Source organism: Carcharhinus amblyrhynchos, chromosome 26, assembly GCF_965287045.1.
Source record: "Carcharhinus amblyrhynchos chromosome 26, sCarAmb.v2.hapA, whole genome shotgun sequence".
Taxonomy (NCBI): Eukaryota; Metazoa; Chordata; class Chondrichthyes; order Carcharhiniformes; family Carcharhinidae; genus Carcharhinus; species Carcharhinus amblyrhynchos.
Window position 1 is genome coordinate 812158 of NC_137349.1, and position 16731 is coordinate 828888.

Sequence of the window (16731 nt, forward strand, 5' to 3'; positions counted from 1 at the left end):
CCACAAGGACCCAGGATTCCTTGAAGGCTGACAGCACAGGCGAAATCTGTTTCCTCCTGTCTCTGAAGCAAGGACAAGCTATGTCTCTGAAGAACTATACCATTGAAGCGATAGTGAAACTGTGTCAATGAGTGCACTAATTCGCTAACTTTTATCCCCACAACTCACTATCCACTGCTTCCTTTTTTTGAAAGTGTTCCAAATTTAATCTTCCTATTGGCATAGGATTTAAATCACTTCATGTCACCCCACCTTTGCGACCCCAACTTTAAGGGTTGTCAATGGAGACAGAGTTACTTCCTCAGACTCCAGAAGAAACCATTCCATGGCAAACAAATGGCATGTTTTCTCTTGATACCAAACAGCCATAAATAAAGTCACATTCTCTTGCCAATATTTCTTTCTTAACCTAAGCCCCAAGCTAAAGCTATTAGGATCAACAGTTAAGACCATTGCCTATCATAATATAGTATAGATCAGTTAAAACAATGCATGGTTTGTTTAACATAAGGTGTCATCCTAGACGTACACTGTTTTAGCCATTCCATCAGACTGTCTTAAAAACAAACAGCTAATCATGTTTTGGCCATTAAGGCAGCTCCAGCTCAACTCAAATGAACCATGTCATAAAACAATAAAGCAAGTTTGTTTCTTCACACCATCTTCTTTTCCTGTTTCCCCAACCATCTTGACTATTAATTGTCCAACAAATCAGAATTGAATTTGAAACTGCGCTTACAGGATACTATTCGTAGATGTTACTGATTATAAAAATTAGTAGAATTCACAAAATCTTACACAGATTCATTAAATTAACAAAAGATAGTTTTATTCTGAAAGCTCACTTTTTAGTTTAGTTATTAATGTCACAAGTAGGTGTATATTAACACTGCAATGAAGTTATAGTGAAAATTTCCTAGTCACCACACTCTAGCGCCTGTTCAGGTTTCCTGAGGGAGAATTTAGCATGGCCAGTGCACCTAACCAGTATATCTTTTGGACTGTGGGAGGAAATTGGAGCACCCGGAGGAAACCCACGCAATCACAGGGTGAACTTGCAGACTCTGTGTAGACACTGACCAAAGCCAGGAATCGAACCCAGGTCCCTGGCGCTGTGAGGCAGCAGTGCTAACCACTGTGATTAAAGATGCAGAAATTATTAACAAATATGTCCAATTATTCACTAATGCAAATCAGCATACAACCAACTCTTCCCAACTTCCCCACCCTACCCCCCCCAAATCATGAAAAAAAAGGAATAAAACTAAAAAGAGTATCACAACTTAAAACTTGGCCAAGTAAAAATTAAAGTCAGAAAAGAAAGTATTCATAGCTTGCCCAAATGCTTGTTCATAGCTGAAAGGTCACTTTCCACAGTAACTGCCAGTACTTTGGGTGTTTTTCACTGGGGCTGTCAGGACTCATTGATGCGCTTTTCTCTTAAAGACAGTGGTGTTAATTCAGAATCCCACATTAAGAACTTTTGATTTGCAGCATTGAACTCTTCTGGTAGTTTTTCAAATCACAAAAGCTCAACTCAGTTGAGAGAGGTCTTAGGGAAAAGGGGGTATAGCTGTTTGCTCTGTGGCAGTGGCAGACTATTAGTTCAAATCTTGTATATATTACACCCAAGAGCAGGATCATGTAACTCTATCTGATTTTAAGGTGGTCATACCTTAGCCACAGTCTCCGAGACCGTGCAAATGCCACATAGTGGCTGCTTAGGCTAGGGCCCTTGGGTCAGTATAATGATTCATTTTCAAAAAATTTAATTCATATGTTGTGGATCCAGCTGATGATATTATAAAGTAATATATGTTCAGCCGGTGAAGTTATTAATTAAGGTAAGGAAAAACTTCACACAGCAAGTGGTTTGGGTCTGGAATGCACTGCCTTGTAGCGTGGTGGAGGCAGGCTCCATAGTGGCAATCAAGAGGGCATTAGATGATTATTTGAATAGGATAATATGCAGGGTTAAAGGGAAGAAGCATGATGCTTGTTCAGAATGCCGGTGCAGACACGATGGGCCAAACGGCGGCCTCCTGCACTGAACAACTTTTTGTGATACCGTGATAATACATCTGCATTGCACCTCCGTCTCACAGAATGAGATGTGACTTATGGATGCTTAATTGCAAGTTGCCAAAAAAGTGTATAAATAAGAATCATATGCATACCTGTTCACCCTTTAAGTCTAACAAATGCAGCTATATTCTTTAATAATTTTGGCATTGAAGAAATCTGAGCAGAGTTAAATTCTGGACAAAGTGTCCACTATCAATTGTTTCGTTCTGCAGTGTGGTTGACCTTTAAGTGCAAAGGTTGAAATAGTGAACTCCACTGAAGTGGCCTAGCATTCTGGGTTTTGAATTTATCTAAAGATTAGGGGATTGTGGTCAGTATCTGCAAAGGTTTTCAAGTATCCATGGCGAACATAAAGAATTTAAGAGCCAGTAACCACCCAGGGTTTCCTTCTCAGGAAATCAGAAAGAGGTTACAGAGGAGATGTTAGGGATAAGTTTTTCACTCAGAGGGCAGTGAGTGAGTGGAATCGGCTGCCGTCGTTGGTGGTAGAGGCTGGGGTCTTTTAAAAGACTTCTGGATGAGTACATGGGATTTAATGGGATTGGGAGTTACAGATAGTTCTATGGCTTGGTAGGTATGGATATGATCGGCGCAACTTGTGGGCCAAAGGGCCTGTTTGTGCTGTAGTGTTTTATGTTCTATGATCCAGCTCTTGGGTGTAAAATATGTAAGATTTGAACTTACAGTCTGCCACTGCCACGGGGCAAACAGCGATACCCTCCCTTTCCCTAAGTTGAGCTGTTTGTGATTTGAAAAATTATCGGAAGAGTTCAGTGCTGCAAATCAAAAGTTCTTAATGTGGGATTCTAAATTAACACCACTGTCTTCAAGAGAAAAGCGCATCAGTCAGTCCTGACAGCCCTGGTGAAAAATACTCGAGGTACTGGCAGTGGTGTATTTCCTTTGGTGCTGATTTAACTTCCTGAAAAAGTATTCCACTGGCGCCTGTATGCTCGACCTATCATCTAGGAGCAGGGCTGCACCTACCCCAGGCCACTAACATCAGTAGCTACACTGAAGGGCTTGAAGTTTGGGGTGGCCAGCACAAGTTGATTGATTAAGATGGCTCTTAGTCTCTTAAAAGCTGCTTGACACTACCCTCACCACCCCTCTTACATTTTCTCTCTGCAATAAGTAGTCCATCAGTGGATTGGCCAACGGGCTGAGGTTTGGGAGAAACTTGTAGTAGAAGCCACTCATCTCCGAAAAACACACAATTTCCTGTTTAGTCTTGGGGCCAGGAAAGTATATCAGTGCCTGCAGTTTTGCTGTTCATGGCAAAGCCTGTCTCTGACCACTCACTAGATGCCCTGGGTAGGAATCCATATTTTTTGTAAACTTGGCTGTTTGCAAGATTTATCACTGAATCAAATATCTGTGATCTTTCAAAAAGGGCTTCCAGCTGTTCCAAGTGGCCCCTCTAGATGTCACTGTATACTATAAGGTCATCAAAGTACACTGTTGGGGAGCCCAGCTACTAACTGGTTTACTTGCCTCCAGACGGTGGTAAGGGCATTTCTTACTCTAAACGGAATAACCTGGCATTGGAACGGGCCTTCTGATATGACAATGGCCAATGTTTCTTGGGCCCAGGATGTTCCAAGAACTTGCCAGTATTCTTTTAGTGGATCTATTTTTGTTTTACATGTGGAACTTCCTACCCTGTCAATACAGTCTTCCAGGTGAGGAATTGGATAGGAGGCCACTTTGGTCACTGCATTAACATTTCTAAAGTCAATGCAGAGCCTGGTTGAGGGATGGGTCTTAGGCACTAGAGCGACTGAAGGAACGCCAGATACTTTGGATTTAGTCAGGTTATTTTCCACCATGTACCAGATTTCTGCTTTCACTTGGGCCAGTTTCCCAGTACTTGGGTGATAAAAGTGTGTTTTATGGGAGAGGACTCTCCTATATCTGCGTCAGGCATGGTGAGAGTTGTGCACATATTTTGTTCTTGCGGTCTCATTTAAACACTATGAGCAGCTCTGTCAGATGTCTTCTCTGTTCTGTGTTTAGTTAGAAGACCTCAGTTTTCAATCTCTCTGATTGTTCAGTGTTAGCTAACTGGACAGTAGGGGGTTCAGTTTTGGGAGTTATTCAGGCCTCCTTCTGCCTCAACTTCACTATCTCTTTTGTCCTCTACTATTCTCACTGCCTGACAGACCTATGCTTGTTTATTCTCTTCCCAACTGTGACCCTGTTTCAGCATGGTGATCTGCTGTTTTTTGTCTTTGTTTTGGGGTATCGATTAAATAATCTACCTCGCCAGTCATCCTTGTTACTGTACGTAGGCCACTGAACTGGGCTTTTAGCGGTTCACCGTCTTAAAAATGCTGGCTTATGTAAACTTGGGTTGTACATGGATTCATGTGCCCACAGTAAAAAGTCTGACAACACCAGGTTTTAGTCCAACCTATTTATTTGATAACATACTCGCAAGCTTTCGAGGGGTTACCCTCTTCGTCAGGTGAATGGACGAAGAGGGTAACCCCTCGAAAGCTTGCGAGTATATTATCAAATAAATAGGTTGGACTAAAACCTGGTGTTGTCAGACTTTTTACTGTGTTTACGCCAGTCCAACGCCGGCATACCCACTTCATGTGCCCAGCCAGGGGAGTTTGTGAGCTGTCCTCAATATCTTCTTATAGTAACACCACTGTCTGATGGACCACTCTTTGCCCACAGATCTGTGAGAGATCATCAGTATCTCATTTCTTTATATAATAGCAGTCAGGAACTCCCTAGACTTCAGCTTCAGTCTGGACAGTTTTTGCTAATTTTTTAAACTCTGGATCAGCTTGCTGGGCCTCATTTTAATCATTAATCAATTGCTCATTTTCAGCTTCATTCTGGAGAGAGTTACTTACTTTTACTGAATAGAATTAGTACAACAATATCAGTCTACTGAGCTGACAGAAGATTTTCACTGGATTTCACATTGAAGTGGTTGATAGAGTTGCATTTGTCCTGCATTTTTAAAGGAAAAAAGCAAGAATACTGGAAATGTAAAATAAGAAGAGAAAATTCCAGAAATGCCTGCTTGCCCATTCAGCATTTGAAAGCGAAGCATTCTGGGCCATTTGATATTTCATCAGATTCCTCTTTTGGTCCTACATGCCTGCCTTCAAAGCTGCAGAAGCCCACTTGTTATTATTCCATGCTTACAACTTGGTCCTGTGTGTTAATTGTACATTAATTGTGTGCATTTGCACGCAGGTAGTGGGTACTAACTTGAGCCCCTATAAATGACCACAATAAAACTGTGCTTGTTGGGTTTGGAAGTGTATTTCTAAACAGCGTGCAAAGATTGGTTTTAGTTCCATCTTTCATCACTTCGCTCTGGAATTGAACATTGTCTATTATACTTTTAGTTTTACTCCATCATAAAACCACTAAACACAATCTGCATCTCTCGTGTTTTTTTATTCATTTATTGATATTGGTGTTGGTCATAAGGCCAATGTTTACCTTTTGAATTATTGATTGCTTTCTTGATGTGCTACAACCTATGTGCTGAAGATATTTCTGCAGTGCTGTTAAGTTGAGAGTTCCAGGACTTTGACCCATGATGATGAAGAATTAGTGGTCTGTGGCTGGTGTGATGGTGCCTAGCCCATGTTGTCTTCCTCAACCTTTCACTTGTTGAAAGACAACCCATGGGTGAAACATTTTGTTACCTTCATCCATCATACTGACATGTTTTGCACATATTCTGCAAATAGGTTTTGTATGCAGTTCCTTCCTTTCCGATCATACCCTTTGTCGACTGGACTAAACTCATCATGATCATCCCAGTACATATCTTGTTGACTGTGGTTCTTGGTATTTTGGTATTCTTGAGGCGGCACAGTAGCACAGTGGTTAGCACTGCTGTTTCACAGCGCCAGGGACTGGGCTCAATTCCCGGTTTGGGTCACTGTCTGTGTGGAGTGTGCATGTTCTCCCCGTACCTGCGTGAGTTTCCTCTGGGTCTCAGGTTTACTCCTGCATTCTGAAAGATGTGCTGGTTAGGTGCATTGACACGAATAGGTGCCTGTGTGTGGTGACCAAGGGAATTTCATAGTAACCTCATTGCACTGTTAATGTAAACCTTACTTGTGTCTAATAAATACACTTTACTTTTGTTTCTCTCAGTTGGCACTTGCTATTACAGTGGAAGATCAAGTCCATATGCAAAATAAGAATGTTTCAACTAGTGTCATGATTACTGAACAGCTTTGGTTTAGCTTCTAGAACAAGATTTTCCTCATCACTAGCTGAGTCCATATTCATTTGAAGGATATCATTCATTAACTGGGCATACAATGTCAAATGGTGAAAATTTGTGGGACAGTGGAGAGCTATTCATTATAATTTGTGGGACATGAGTGTCGTTAGCTGGCCAGAACTTATTGCCCATCCCTAGTTGCCCTTGCAGTTGAGAGTCAACCGCATTGCAGTGGCTCTGGAGTCACATCTAGGCCAGGCCAGGTAAGGAAAACAGATTTTCTTCTCTAAAGGGCATTGATGAACCAGATGGGTTTTTCTGGCAATTGACAATGATTTCATGGTCATCAGTAAATTCTTAATTCCAAATTTTTTTTTTATTGAATTCAAATTCCACTAGTTGCCATGGTGAGTTTTGAACCCAGGTCCCCCAAACATTAGTTTCTGGATTAATAGTCTAGTGATAATACCACTCGGCCGTCGTCTCCCCTCTAATTACGTGCATAATTTGTTATAATCCAGAATATCTGTGATTTGTTTTAATTCAATTTAAAGTCTAGTCCTATTGGAATGCCTGGGTGGTGAATGTGGAACTGGAAGACTTATGGGTCTAGGTCACTAATACAGAGTGATATTCAAACAGTGTAGGAATCTGATTCTTGGTGATGAATGTTAATTATGGGGACTTCTTACCCTCCCCCTCCACTTCTATCACTGATATCTATCATTTGTTGTTTTCAGTTGGCTGCTCAAACAAAATGCATAATAGAACAATGCAGGGTATAGGTTTTGGAGTGGCTATGTGCACATTTCTTTGCAAAAGGCACCTTGCCATGTCGTAATGGGACTTCATCATAATCATAGAGGAATGGTGTGAAGAGAAGGGAGAAGCTTTAAGATGTTTGAAATTAAATTGATTAAGGACAAAGAAATTTGTACTGAAATCAATTTATATAATTTTAAGTACATTTGTGAAAGATAATAGGTGATGTAGGGATAATTTTATTCTTTTTTAATGTAAATGGTGGAAATCTGAAATTGAAACAGAAAACATTGGGGAGTACACCCCAAACTATCCACGTTTGGGGAAAAAAACACAAGTTGGTTAATGTTTTCAGTACAAACCATTTGTTATGATGTCTCTTTTTTTGCAGATTGGTTTCATCAAGCCACATCCTATTCTAATTCAGATCCTTTCAGAAGCTGCAGAGACGACTTTGATTTTTGACTCCTCTGTCATGCCCATGGTGTGTGCTCCCATTCCGTGGACTTCGCCTAAGTTTGGAGCCTATGTTCTGACACCCACTAAATTAATGCGGTGTGTGGAAGGAGCTCTGCAACATCAGTTACTTTTGGAAAAATGCAAGAGTAGTGACTTGCATCCAGTGCTAGATTCCTTAAACCAGCTTGGTAATTGTGCTTGGAAAGTTAACAAACCAATGCTCGATTTGATTATTTCTATTTTTAATGACAAAGGAAATGAGAAGCTGGAGATACCACCTCCTCTTTCAGAAGCTCCAAACATGCCCAAGTCTGACCTAAAATCAGAGATTAGTCCAGCAGCCAAATCCGTCTTGAAAAAGAAGATAGCTTGGGTGAGGAAAAGAGCAGCTGAAATGCACAGCCTTCGAATGGATGCACTGTACAAGCTTTCCATTGCCAACCATGTGAGAGATGATGTGTTCTGGTTTCCTCACAACATGGACTTCCGAGGAAGAACTTACCCGTGCCCTCCATACTTTAACCATTTGGGCAGTGATGTTACCCGTGCTGTTTTGTTGTTTGCAGAAGGAAAGCCTTTGGGTGAACATGGGTTAAATTGGTTGAAGATTCATCTTGTTAACTTAACCGGCTTTAAGAAAAAGTGCTCCCTCAAAGAGCGACTTGATTATGCTGCTGAAGTAATGGACAACATCTTGGATTCAGCAGATAACCCATTAACAGTAAGTGAACATCAGTTCAAAAATAGTGATTTACATTTCTGCATTTAAAATTAAATGTCAGTCTACACATTTCCTGGTTTTGCATTCTACATAAAAATTGCAACAAGAATTGATAGTTAAGTGTATTGCTTTATATTATACAAATCCAAAGTAATTAAAAGGGATTGTTATTTCTATGAATGATGTGTTCCAGTGCAATTTTTTTGATTTGTCTTCACCAATCTCTGAGAAAAGCATCCATGATTGTCAAATATTTGCTCCCATTAATTATTTTATAACCCTAAGTGACAGCCAGAAGGACACACATTAGTGTATACATTTGAGATTGGCAGTGACCATCTTCACCTTTGGCAGAGATGATTCAAATAACAGCCCGCAAAACCTTGCCCACCGTTGGAAAAAGCGATGAAAGCAAGCAAATACATAAGACCAAAAAGTGAAGAAAAGTATTGAATACCTCCAATGTATTTAGACATAGCAGGCTAAAAATTGGAATTTTGGCTTATTTCTGTGCAATAATGAACAGGATTTTCTGGCCCCACCCACCACCAGGGCCATCCAATCCCAACAAAAGTAAGTGGATTATTGACTATACTGCCAAATCTCCTGCAGCGGGTCACACCATGATGGAGTAAGAAAACCCCAGCCAATGTTAGTGTGAAAAATGTGTCCTGTATGTACATTCTAAAGGTGCTGAGCTATTGTGAGAAGGGTCTTATCTGTCTCGTTAAAAACTGCTAAGTGATTTAAGATGTTCAGTTGCAATTACGTGGAAAGTTTAAATATTCAGAACTTCATTCATATGGGTTGCATTGGCATCTAAGCCACTCATTTATATTTATTTTGTAAAACAATATAGTAAAATGTATGCAGTTTTAAATGATGAATAAAACCATGTTCTAACATAATGTAGTCCAACATAGACATTGTGTTTGAATTGAATAGTTGAAAGCATTGATTAACAGTGTTTACATAAAATGGTGTGTCTCTGTGTCTAAGATGCTTTTGCTTTTCCAAGGGGAGGAAGTGGTGGATGAATGCAGATGAGCCTTGGCAGACATTGGCGTGCTGCACAGAGATAGCACATGCTGTGAGATCACCTGATCCAACCAAATACATCTCTTATTTTCCAGTTCATCAGGTCAGTCTTGAGATATTTAGATGAACATACAGTTGCTTTCTTTTCCCTCTACATAGGCAGCTGAAGTTACTTGAGACAACGGGCTGGTCTACTTTGGAGGATTATAACAAGTTTTCATTTGTATAGTGCCCTTAATGAGATGAAATGCCCCAATGCACTTTACGTGAATGTTGTGGAATGAAACTTGGAACACCAGATCATGTGAACGGTTATTAAACCAGATGATCAAAAACTAGGCCAACAGGGCAGGTCTGAGGGAAAAGAAGAAGAGACACAGATAGATACAGGGTGGAAATTTCAGAGCTTAAAGGCTGCCAAAGTCAGTGACTAAAATTGGAAACCCTCAATTGATGGAGCACAGAGAGAGGGTTGTAGAGCCGAAGTAGTATTAAAAACATGAAAAAGAACTGATGGCCTAATAAATGTTTTATTGTTTACAATGTGTGACGCATTTTACTGAACAGTTGCATTTAGTTGAAGGTCAATGCCAGTTGATTTCCTTTCAATTTCTGAAAGTGATATTGATTGTGACGTATGAGTCGACCCTATTTTATTGGCCTCAAAAGTCATGTTCTTATATATACACAGTTTATATGTCAACCCTGGTCTTAAGCCACACGTATTAGTAGTCAGTCTCAGTTTTTCACCCCACTGAGGCCTTTGGGTGAATAGCCCAGTAACATAATCAGTATGCCACCATGCAACCATATGATTGGTTCATCAACAAATCAGTGAAGTGATTGCATTCTGTTATCCCAGTATGAATGATGGCAAATTTAGATGGTGCATTCCCAGGATAAATATTTACACAGGCATCTTTGAGTTGATAATAAATGTTGATATTTGGAACAATGGAGCCAGTTTGTGCGATTATAACTTCAGGTATCTGAAGTTAGGCCAGCAGCTACAGGATGAGCCTGCATGCTGAAGTTGAGGTAATAGATGCACCTTTCATGTATGCCTCATGCCATTTGATTCCAGAAAAGCATTGATTGATACCAGTCATAATGAAACCAGCTCTCCTATTGGAGAAGTGTTCTTGATGCAGGAGAATAGAAAAATTAGGATATAATTTAAAATAACTATTTTTTTGCTCATAATATTATATCCTTTGTAAGTAAATTGAAGATTTACTGGAAAACATTTGCTTTCTGAAGTTGGAGCAGTCCCAAGAATTACCAGTTACCTAATTCCTATTTCCTAGAATGTCCTTATTCATTTTCTTTTGGTTAATGTGGAATGAGCTGTTCCTTGAACAATTTCAGATGCACCATTTAATATCTTCAACAGTGCAGAAATGCTAATAGTTAATCTCGCCATAGTGAAGTTTGAAAAATGGCAGCTGGAGCAAAGGAGATCGTGATTAATAGACCTTGTATAGAAAACTGAGAAACACGTTGCTTATACAGCAAAGTACGTAATTGGAAGTATGTAATTGGAATCGACTGCGGAGCAGTTACATTATCTTGCATGTCAGTTAGCATCTGGTAAGAAGAAGTGGATTTTCTCTTTGCTGATTGACCTCTGTGTTTCAATGCTTTTTCTAATTTTATTTCAGATTTCCAGGGATTTTTTTTCTCATTATTAGTAATGTCAATTACTGGGAGGCAGTGGTCTAGTGATATTATCGTAGACTATTAATCCAGAAATTCAGCTAAGGTTCTGGGGACTCGGGTTTGAATACCACCACTGCAGATGGTGCAATTTGAATTCAATAAAATATGTCTGGAATTAAGAATCTATTGATGACCACGAAACCATCATAGATTGTTGGAAAAACCCAGTTCACTAATGTCCTTTAGGGAAGGAAATCTGCTGGCCTTACCCGGTCTGGCCTATATGTGACTCCAGAGCCACAGCAATGTGGTTGTCTCTCAACTGCCCTCTGAACAAGGGCAACTAGGGATGAACAAAAAATGCTGGTCCAGCCAGCAACACTCATGTCCCATAAATGAATTAAAAAACGTTGTTGGGAGTTGTATTTCTAATAGCAATGTAGGCAAGGAGCCACCATCAAAATGCAGGACATCATCATGGTGAAAAAAATATCATTTTGGATTGATAATTGCAAAGTTGAATTATAAAAGATTGGAACTTAGGGTAAGTAAGGCTCTCAAAGAAAGTAGGAGCTGATGCAATAGTTGTTTTGTCTTTGATAGGTTTCTGCTAGTTGTATGCTTTGAACTGGTTGGCCTAATCTTCTGATTCAGAACGATTGCAATAACTGAACAATAGGAGATTTTCACAGTAATTTCATTAGTGTTAATGTAAGTCAGCTTGTGACTAATAAATAAACTTTACTTTTTGATGTCGTAACCAGTAGCATCATGATCAGACTTGTGTACTTTCACTGAAGCATTTGTCATTGACATCAGAGTTACCCAGTTTCACGTTTCCACTCAGTTACTGACAGGTCACATGTAATGAATTCAAATTTTTTTTAAATCTAATTTGCTTCATAGAGAGTTGGTGAAAGGACAAAGATGATTTTATTTAGTTGATTAATAGCTGTATTGGTATTAGTATAGTGGTATTTAAATGGGTGAGTAGGTTATCTTCGATTGCACGTAGTCTGTTTGGAATATGAAATTCCGTTTATAAAAGTGAACATGTAAATGTACTGTTTATGCATTTGAAAATGAAGGTGGTGATTTTTAAAAAATTCTATGATATATCTTTAGAAATGGTTCAATACTGTAGTTGGAAATTGTGACTATTTTAAATCTGAAGCATGGCTACAGATAGAATGAGGCAAATCTTGTCTTCACAAATCAGATAGTATATATTGTTAATCATGTATAGCAGAGCATCCCAATGACCTTGTGGAACCTACAACAGGAATCCACAAAGATCTAAGTTTTAATATTTTTAAAAATAGGTAGACATGTGGCCTTATGTTCTTTTAGTTTTCAAAATTAGTGCTATAATATTATAACTTGAACAAAAATTACATATCTTGCAGTGTTAATTGGCTGCAAACGTTTTTGTGCGAAAATGAACATAGAACAGTACAGCACAAACAGGCCCTTTGGCCCACAAGTTGCGCCTACTTCTGTCTACTTTAGGATATTAGTGGAAAAAGATGAGTGCTGTCCTAAGGGGAGGGTGCTAAATTGGGGGAAGGCTAGATACAGCTGGATTAGGCAGGAACTTAGGGATACTGATTGGGAGAGGTTGTTTGAGGGTAAGTCCACGTTTGGCATGTGGGAGTCTTTCAAGGGAAACTGAAAAAGTTGCAGGAAAGACATGTGCCGGTTAAGAGGAAGGATGGGAAAGGTAGGATTAGAGAACTGTGGGTTACTAGGGATATTGAGGAATTGGTCAGGGAAAAACGAGAGGCGTATGTTAGGTTTAAGCAACTGGGAATGGAGAGAGCATTGGAGGAATACAGAGCGAATAGGAGGGAGCTCAAACAGGGAGTTAGAAGGGCAAAAAGGGGGCATGAAATGGCTTTGGCAGACAGGATTAAGGAAAATCCAAAAGCATTTTACTCCTATGTTAGGAACAAAAGGGCGGTTAGAGGAAAAATCGGTCCTCTTGGGGACAGAGGAGAGAAACTGTGCTTAGAGTCCAAGGGAATGGGGCAGATCCTGAATGAATACTTTGCGTCAGTATTCACGAAGGAGAGGGGCTTGATGCTTGATACTGTCTTGGAGGGAGCTGTAGACCAGTTGAAGGATATATTCATTACGAGGGAGGAAGTGTTAGGGCTTTTAGGTAGCATTAAAACTGATAAATCTCCGGGGCCTGATGGCATTTATCCTAGGCTGTTTAGGGAGGCGAGAGATGAAATTACTGGGCCTCTGACGCAAATCTTTGTCTCTTCTTTGGACACAAGTGAGGTCCCAGAGGACTGGAGGATGGCAAACGTGGTACCGTTGTTTAAAAAGAGTAGTAGGGACAACCCTGGTAACTATAGGCCAATGAGTTTGACGTCAGTGGTAGGGAAGTTGTTGGAGAAGATTCTTAGAGATAGGATGTATACGCATTTAGAGCATTGCGATCTGATTAGGGATATGCAGCATGGCTTTGTAAAGGGGAAGTCTTGCCTTACGAATCTGGTAGAATTTTTTGAGGAGATGACAAAAACAGTTGACGAAGGATGAGCCGTTAATGTCGTCTATATGGATTTCAGTAAGGCGTTTGACAAAGTCCCTCATGGTAGGTTGGTTGAAAAGGTTAAGGCTCATGGAATACAAGGACAGGTATCTAGATGGATTGATAACTGGCTTGGTAATAGGAGACACAGTAGTAGTGGAAGGGTCTTTTTCTAGCTGGAGGTCTGTCACTAGTGGTGTGATGTGGGTATGCCGGTGTTGGACTGGCGTAAACACAGTAAAAAGTCTGACAACACCAGGTTTTAGTCCAACCGATTTATTTGATAATAGACTCACAAGCTTTCGGGGTTAGTCCCTTCGTCAGGTGAATGGAGAGTTCTGGCCTCAGACAGAGCATATAAAGCACAGACAGTTTAGAGATTACTGATTAGAATGCGAATCCTTACACCTAACCTGCTGTTCAAGACCTGAAGTGGCTGACAATGTGAGTGGAAGGAGCACTGATCACAGGTTAAAGAGATGTGTATTGTCTCCAGACAGTACAGTAAGTGAGGTTTTGCAAACCCAGGCAAGTCACGGGGGTTACAGATAGTGCGACATGAACCCAAGATCCCTGTTGAGACCATCCTCATGTGTGCGGAACTTGGCTATCAGTCTCTGTTCAGCGACTCTGCGCTGTCGTGTGTCGTGAAGGCCGCCTTGGGGAATGCTTACCCGAAGGTCAGAGGCTGAATGCCCGTGACCACTGAAGTGTTCGCCAACAGGAAGGGAACAGTCTTGCCTGGTGATTGTCGAGCGATGTTCATTCATCCGTTGTCGTAGCGTCTGCATGGTCTCCCCAATGTACCATGCTTCGGGACATCCTTCCTTGCAACGTATCAGGTAGACAATGTTGGCCGAGTTGCAAGAGTATTTACCATGTACCTGGTGGATGGTACTCTCACGTGTGATGATGGTATCCATGTCGATGATCCGGCATGTCTTGCAGAGGTTGCTGTGGCAGGGTTGTGTGGTATTGTGGTCACTGTTCTCCTGAAGGCTGGGTAGTTTGCTGCGAATAATGGTCTATTTGAGGTTGCGTGGTTGTCTGAAAGCAAGAAGTGGGGGTGTGGGGATAGCCCTGGTGAGATGTTCGTCTTCATCAATGATATGTTGAAGACTCCGGAGAAGATGTCGTAGCTTCTCCGCTCCGGGGAAGTACTGGACGACGAAGGGTACTTTGTCCACTGTGTCCCGTGTTTGCCTTCTGAGGAGATCGGTGCGGTTTTTCGCTGTAGCGCATCGGAACTACCGATCTATGAGTCGAGCACCATATCCTGTTCTTATGAGGGCATCTTTCAGGGTCAGGAGGTGTCTGTCACGATCCTCCTCATCTGAGCAAATCCTGTGTATACGGAGGGCTTGTCCATAGGGAATGGCTTCTTGAACATGTTTAGGGTGGAAACTGGAGAAGTGGAGCATTGTGAGATTGTCTGTGGTACAGTGCGGTGCTGAGGTGACCGTCCTTAATGGAGATGCGTGTGTCCAAGAATGCAACTGACTCTGGGGAATAGTCCATGGTGAGTCTGATGGTGGGGTGGAATTTGTTGATATCATCATATAGTTGTTTCAGTGATTGTTCACCATGAGGCCAAAGGAAGAAAATGTCATCGATGTATCTAGTGTACAGCATCGGTTGAAGATTCTGTGCAGTGAAGAAGTCTTGTTCGAACCTGTGCATGAAGATGTTGGCATATTGAGATGCAAATTTGGTCCCCATGGCTGTTCCACGTGTCTGGATGAAAAACTGGTTGTTGAAGGTGAAGACATTGTGGTCCAGGATAAAGCGGATGAATTGTAAAATTGCATCTGGAAACTGGCAGTTGTCAGCATTGGGTACTGAGGCAGTCGCAGCAATGCCATCGTTGTGGGGGATGTTGGTGTAGAGCGCTGAGACATCCATTGTGACGAGGAGTGTCCCTGGTTCAACTGCTCCGTGTGTGCTGAGTTTCAGTAGGAAGTCCGTAGTGTCGCGACAAAAGCTGGGGGTTCTTTGTACAATGGGTTTCAGGATGCCCTCGACGTAGCCGGAGAGGTTCTCACACACAGTTCCATTGCCCGATACGATGGGACGGCCAGGTCTGTTTGCCTTGTGTATCTTTGGGAGGCAGTAAAGATCTCCAATGCGGGGAGTACGTGGAATGAGAGCACGGAGGGTGCTCTGAAGGGCTCAGTACTGGGATCTCTTCTATTTGTAATATACATAAATGACTTGGAAGAGGGAGTATGTGGTGTGATCAGCAAGTTTGCAGATGACACTAAGATGGCTGGACTGGCAGACAATGAGGAGCAGTGTCAGGCAATACAACAGGATGTAGATAGGCTGGTATATTGGGTAGATAAATGGCAGATGGAATTTAATCCTGATAAATGTGAGGTGATGCATTTTGGAAGAAATAATGCAGGGGGGAGTTATATGATAAAGGGTAGACCTGTTAAGAGTATAGAAACGCAGAGGGACCTGGGGGTGCAAGTGCACAAGTCTTTGAAGGTGGCAGCACAGGTGGAGAAGGTTGTGAAGAAAGCTTATGATATGTTAGCCTTTATAGGAAGGGATATAGAGTACAAGAGCTGGCGTCTAATGTTGTAGTTGTAGAGAACGTTGGTTAGGCTGCATTTGGAGTACTGCGTCCAGTTCTGGTCACCTTACTACTGGAGAGAGTGCAGAGGAGGTTTACCAGGATGCTGCCTGGTATGGAAGGACTGTGTTATGAGGAAAGACTGGGCAAATTGAGACTGTTTTCCTTAGAAGGGCGGAGAATGAGGGGAGATCTAATTGAGGTGTATAAGATTATGAAGGGTCTGGATAGAGTAAACAGTGGTAAGCTTTCTCCTAGATTGGAAACAAATACCACGAGGGGCCACGGGCTTAGGATGAGGGGGGCGGGGTTTAATTCAGATGTTAGAGGGAGGTTTTTCACACAGAGGGTTGTGGGGGTATGGAATGCATTGCCAAGTAAGGTGGTGGCGGCAGGCGCACCGGAGTTGTTTAAGGGATACTTAGATAGGCACATGAGTGGGATGGAAATGGAGGGATATAGGAAACTGTTTTAAATAAGGATCAAGAGCCTCGGGTCATCCCTGGGAATCAATTGATTCCTATGGACCTTCCAACATATTTTCTGGCTCACTTGTTTTACTTTTTGAGCTTCTGGGGATTCCCTTGAATGTTTGCATAAGATGTGCATGTTATTGATGTTTTTCTCTTTTAATCCACAGGTGCTTCGGTCCGCCTTGTTGTCCAACAAGGGGCATACAC

At 41.4% G+C, this 16731-nt stretch overlaps 1 protein-coding gene across 2 annotated transcripts in view; it reads left to right on the forward strand.

Moving 5' to 3' along the window:
* The window catches only part of polrmt (polymerase (RNA) mitochondrial (DNA directed)), a 132293-nt gene that overhangs the window by 53810 nt on the left and 61752 nt on the right, over positions 1-16731 (forward strand). For both annotated transcript variants that reach the window (XR_013889492.1, XM_080212775.1), the window contains exons 10-11: positions 7446-8234; positions 9253-9375. Coding sequence is in view for 1 of the 2 variants with exons in the window: in XM_080212775.1 (XP_080068901.1) it covers positions 7446-8234; positions 9253-9375 (912 nt within the window). In the remaining variant the exon portion in view is untranslated. The remainder of the gene's footprint in view (positions 1-7445; positions 8235-9252; positions 9376-16731) is intronic.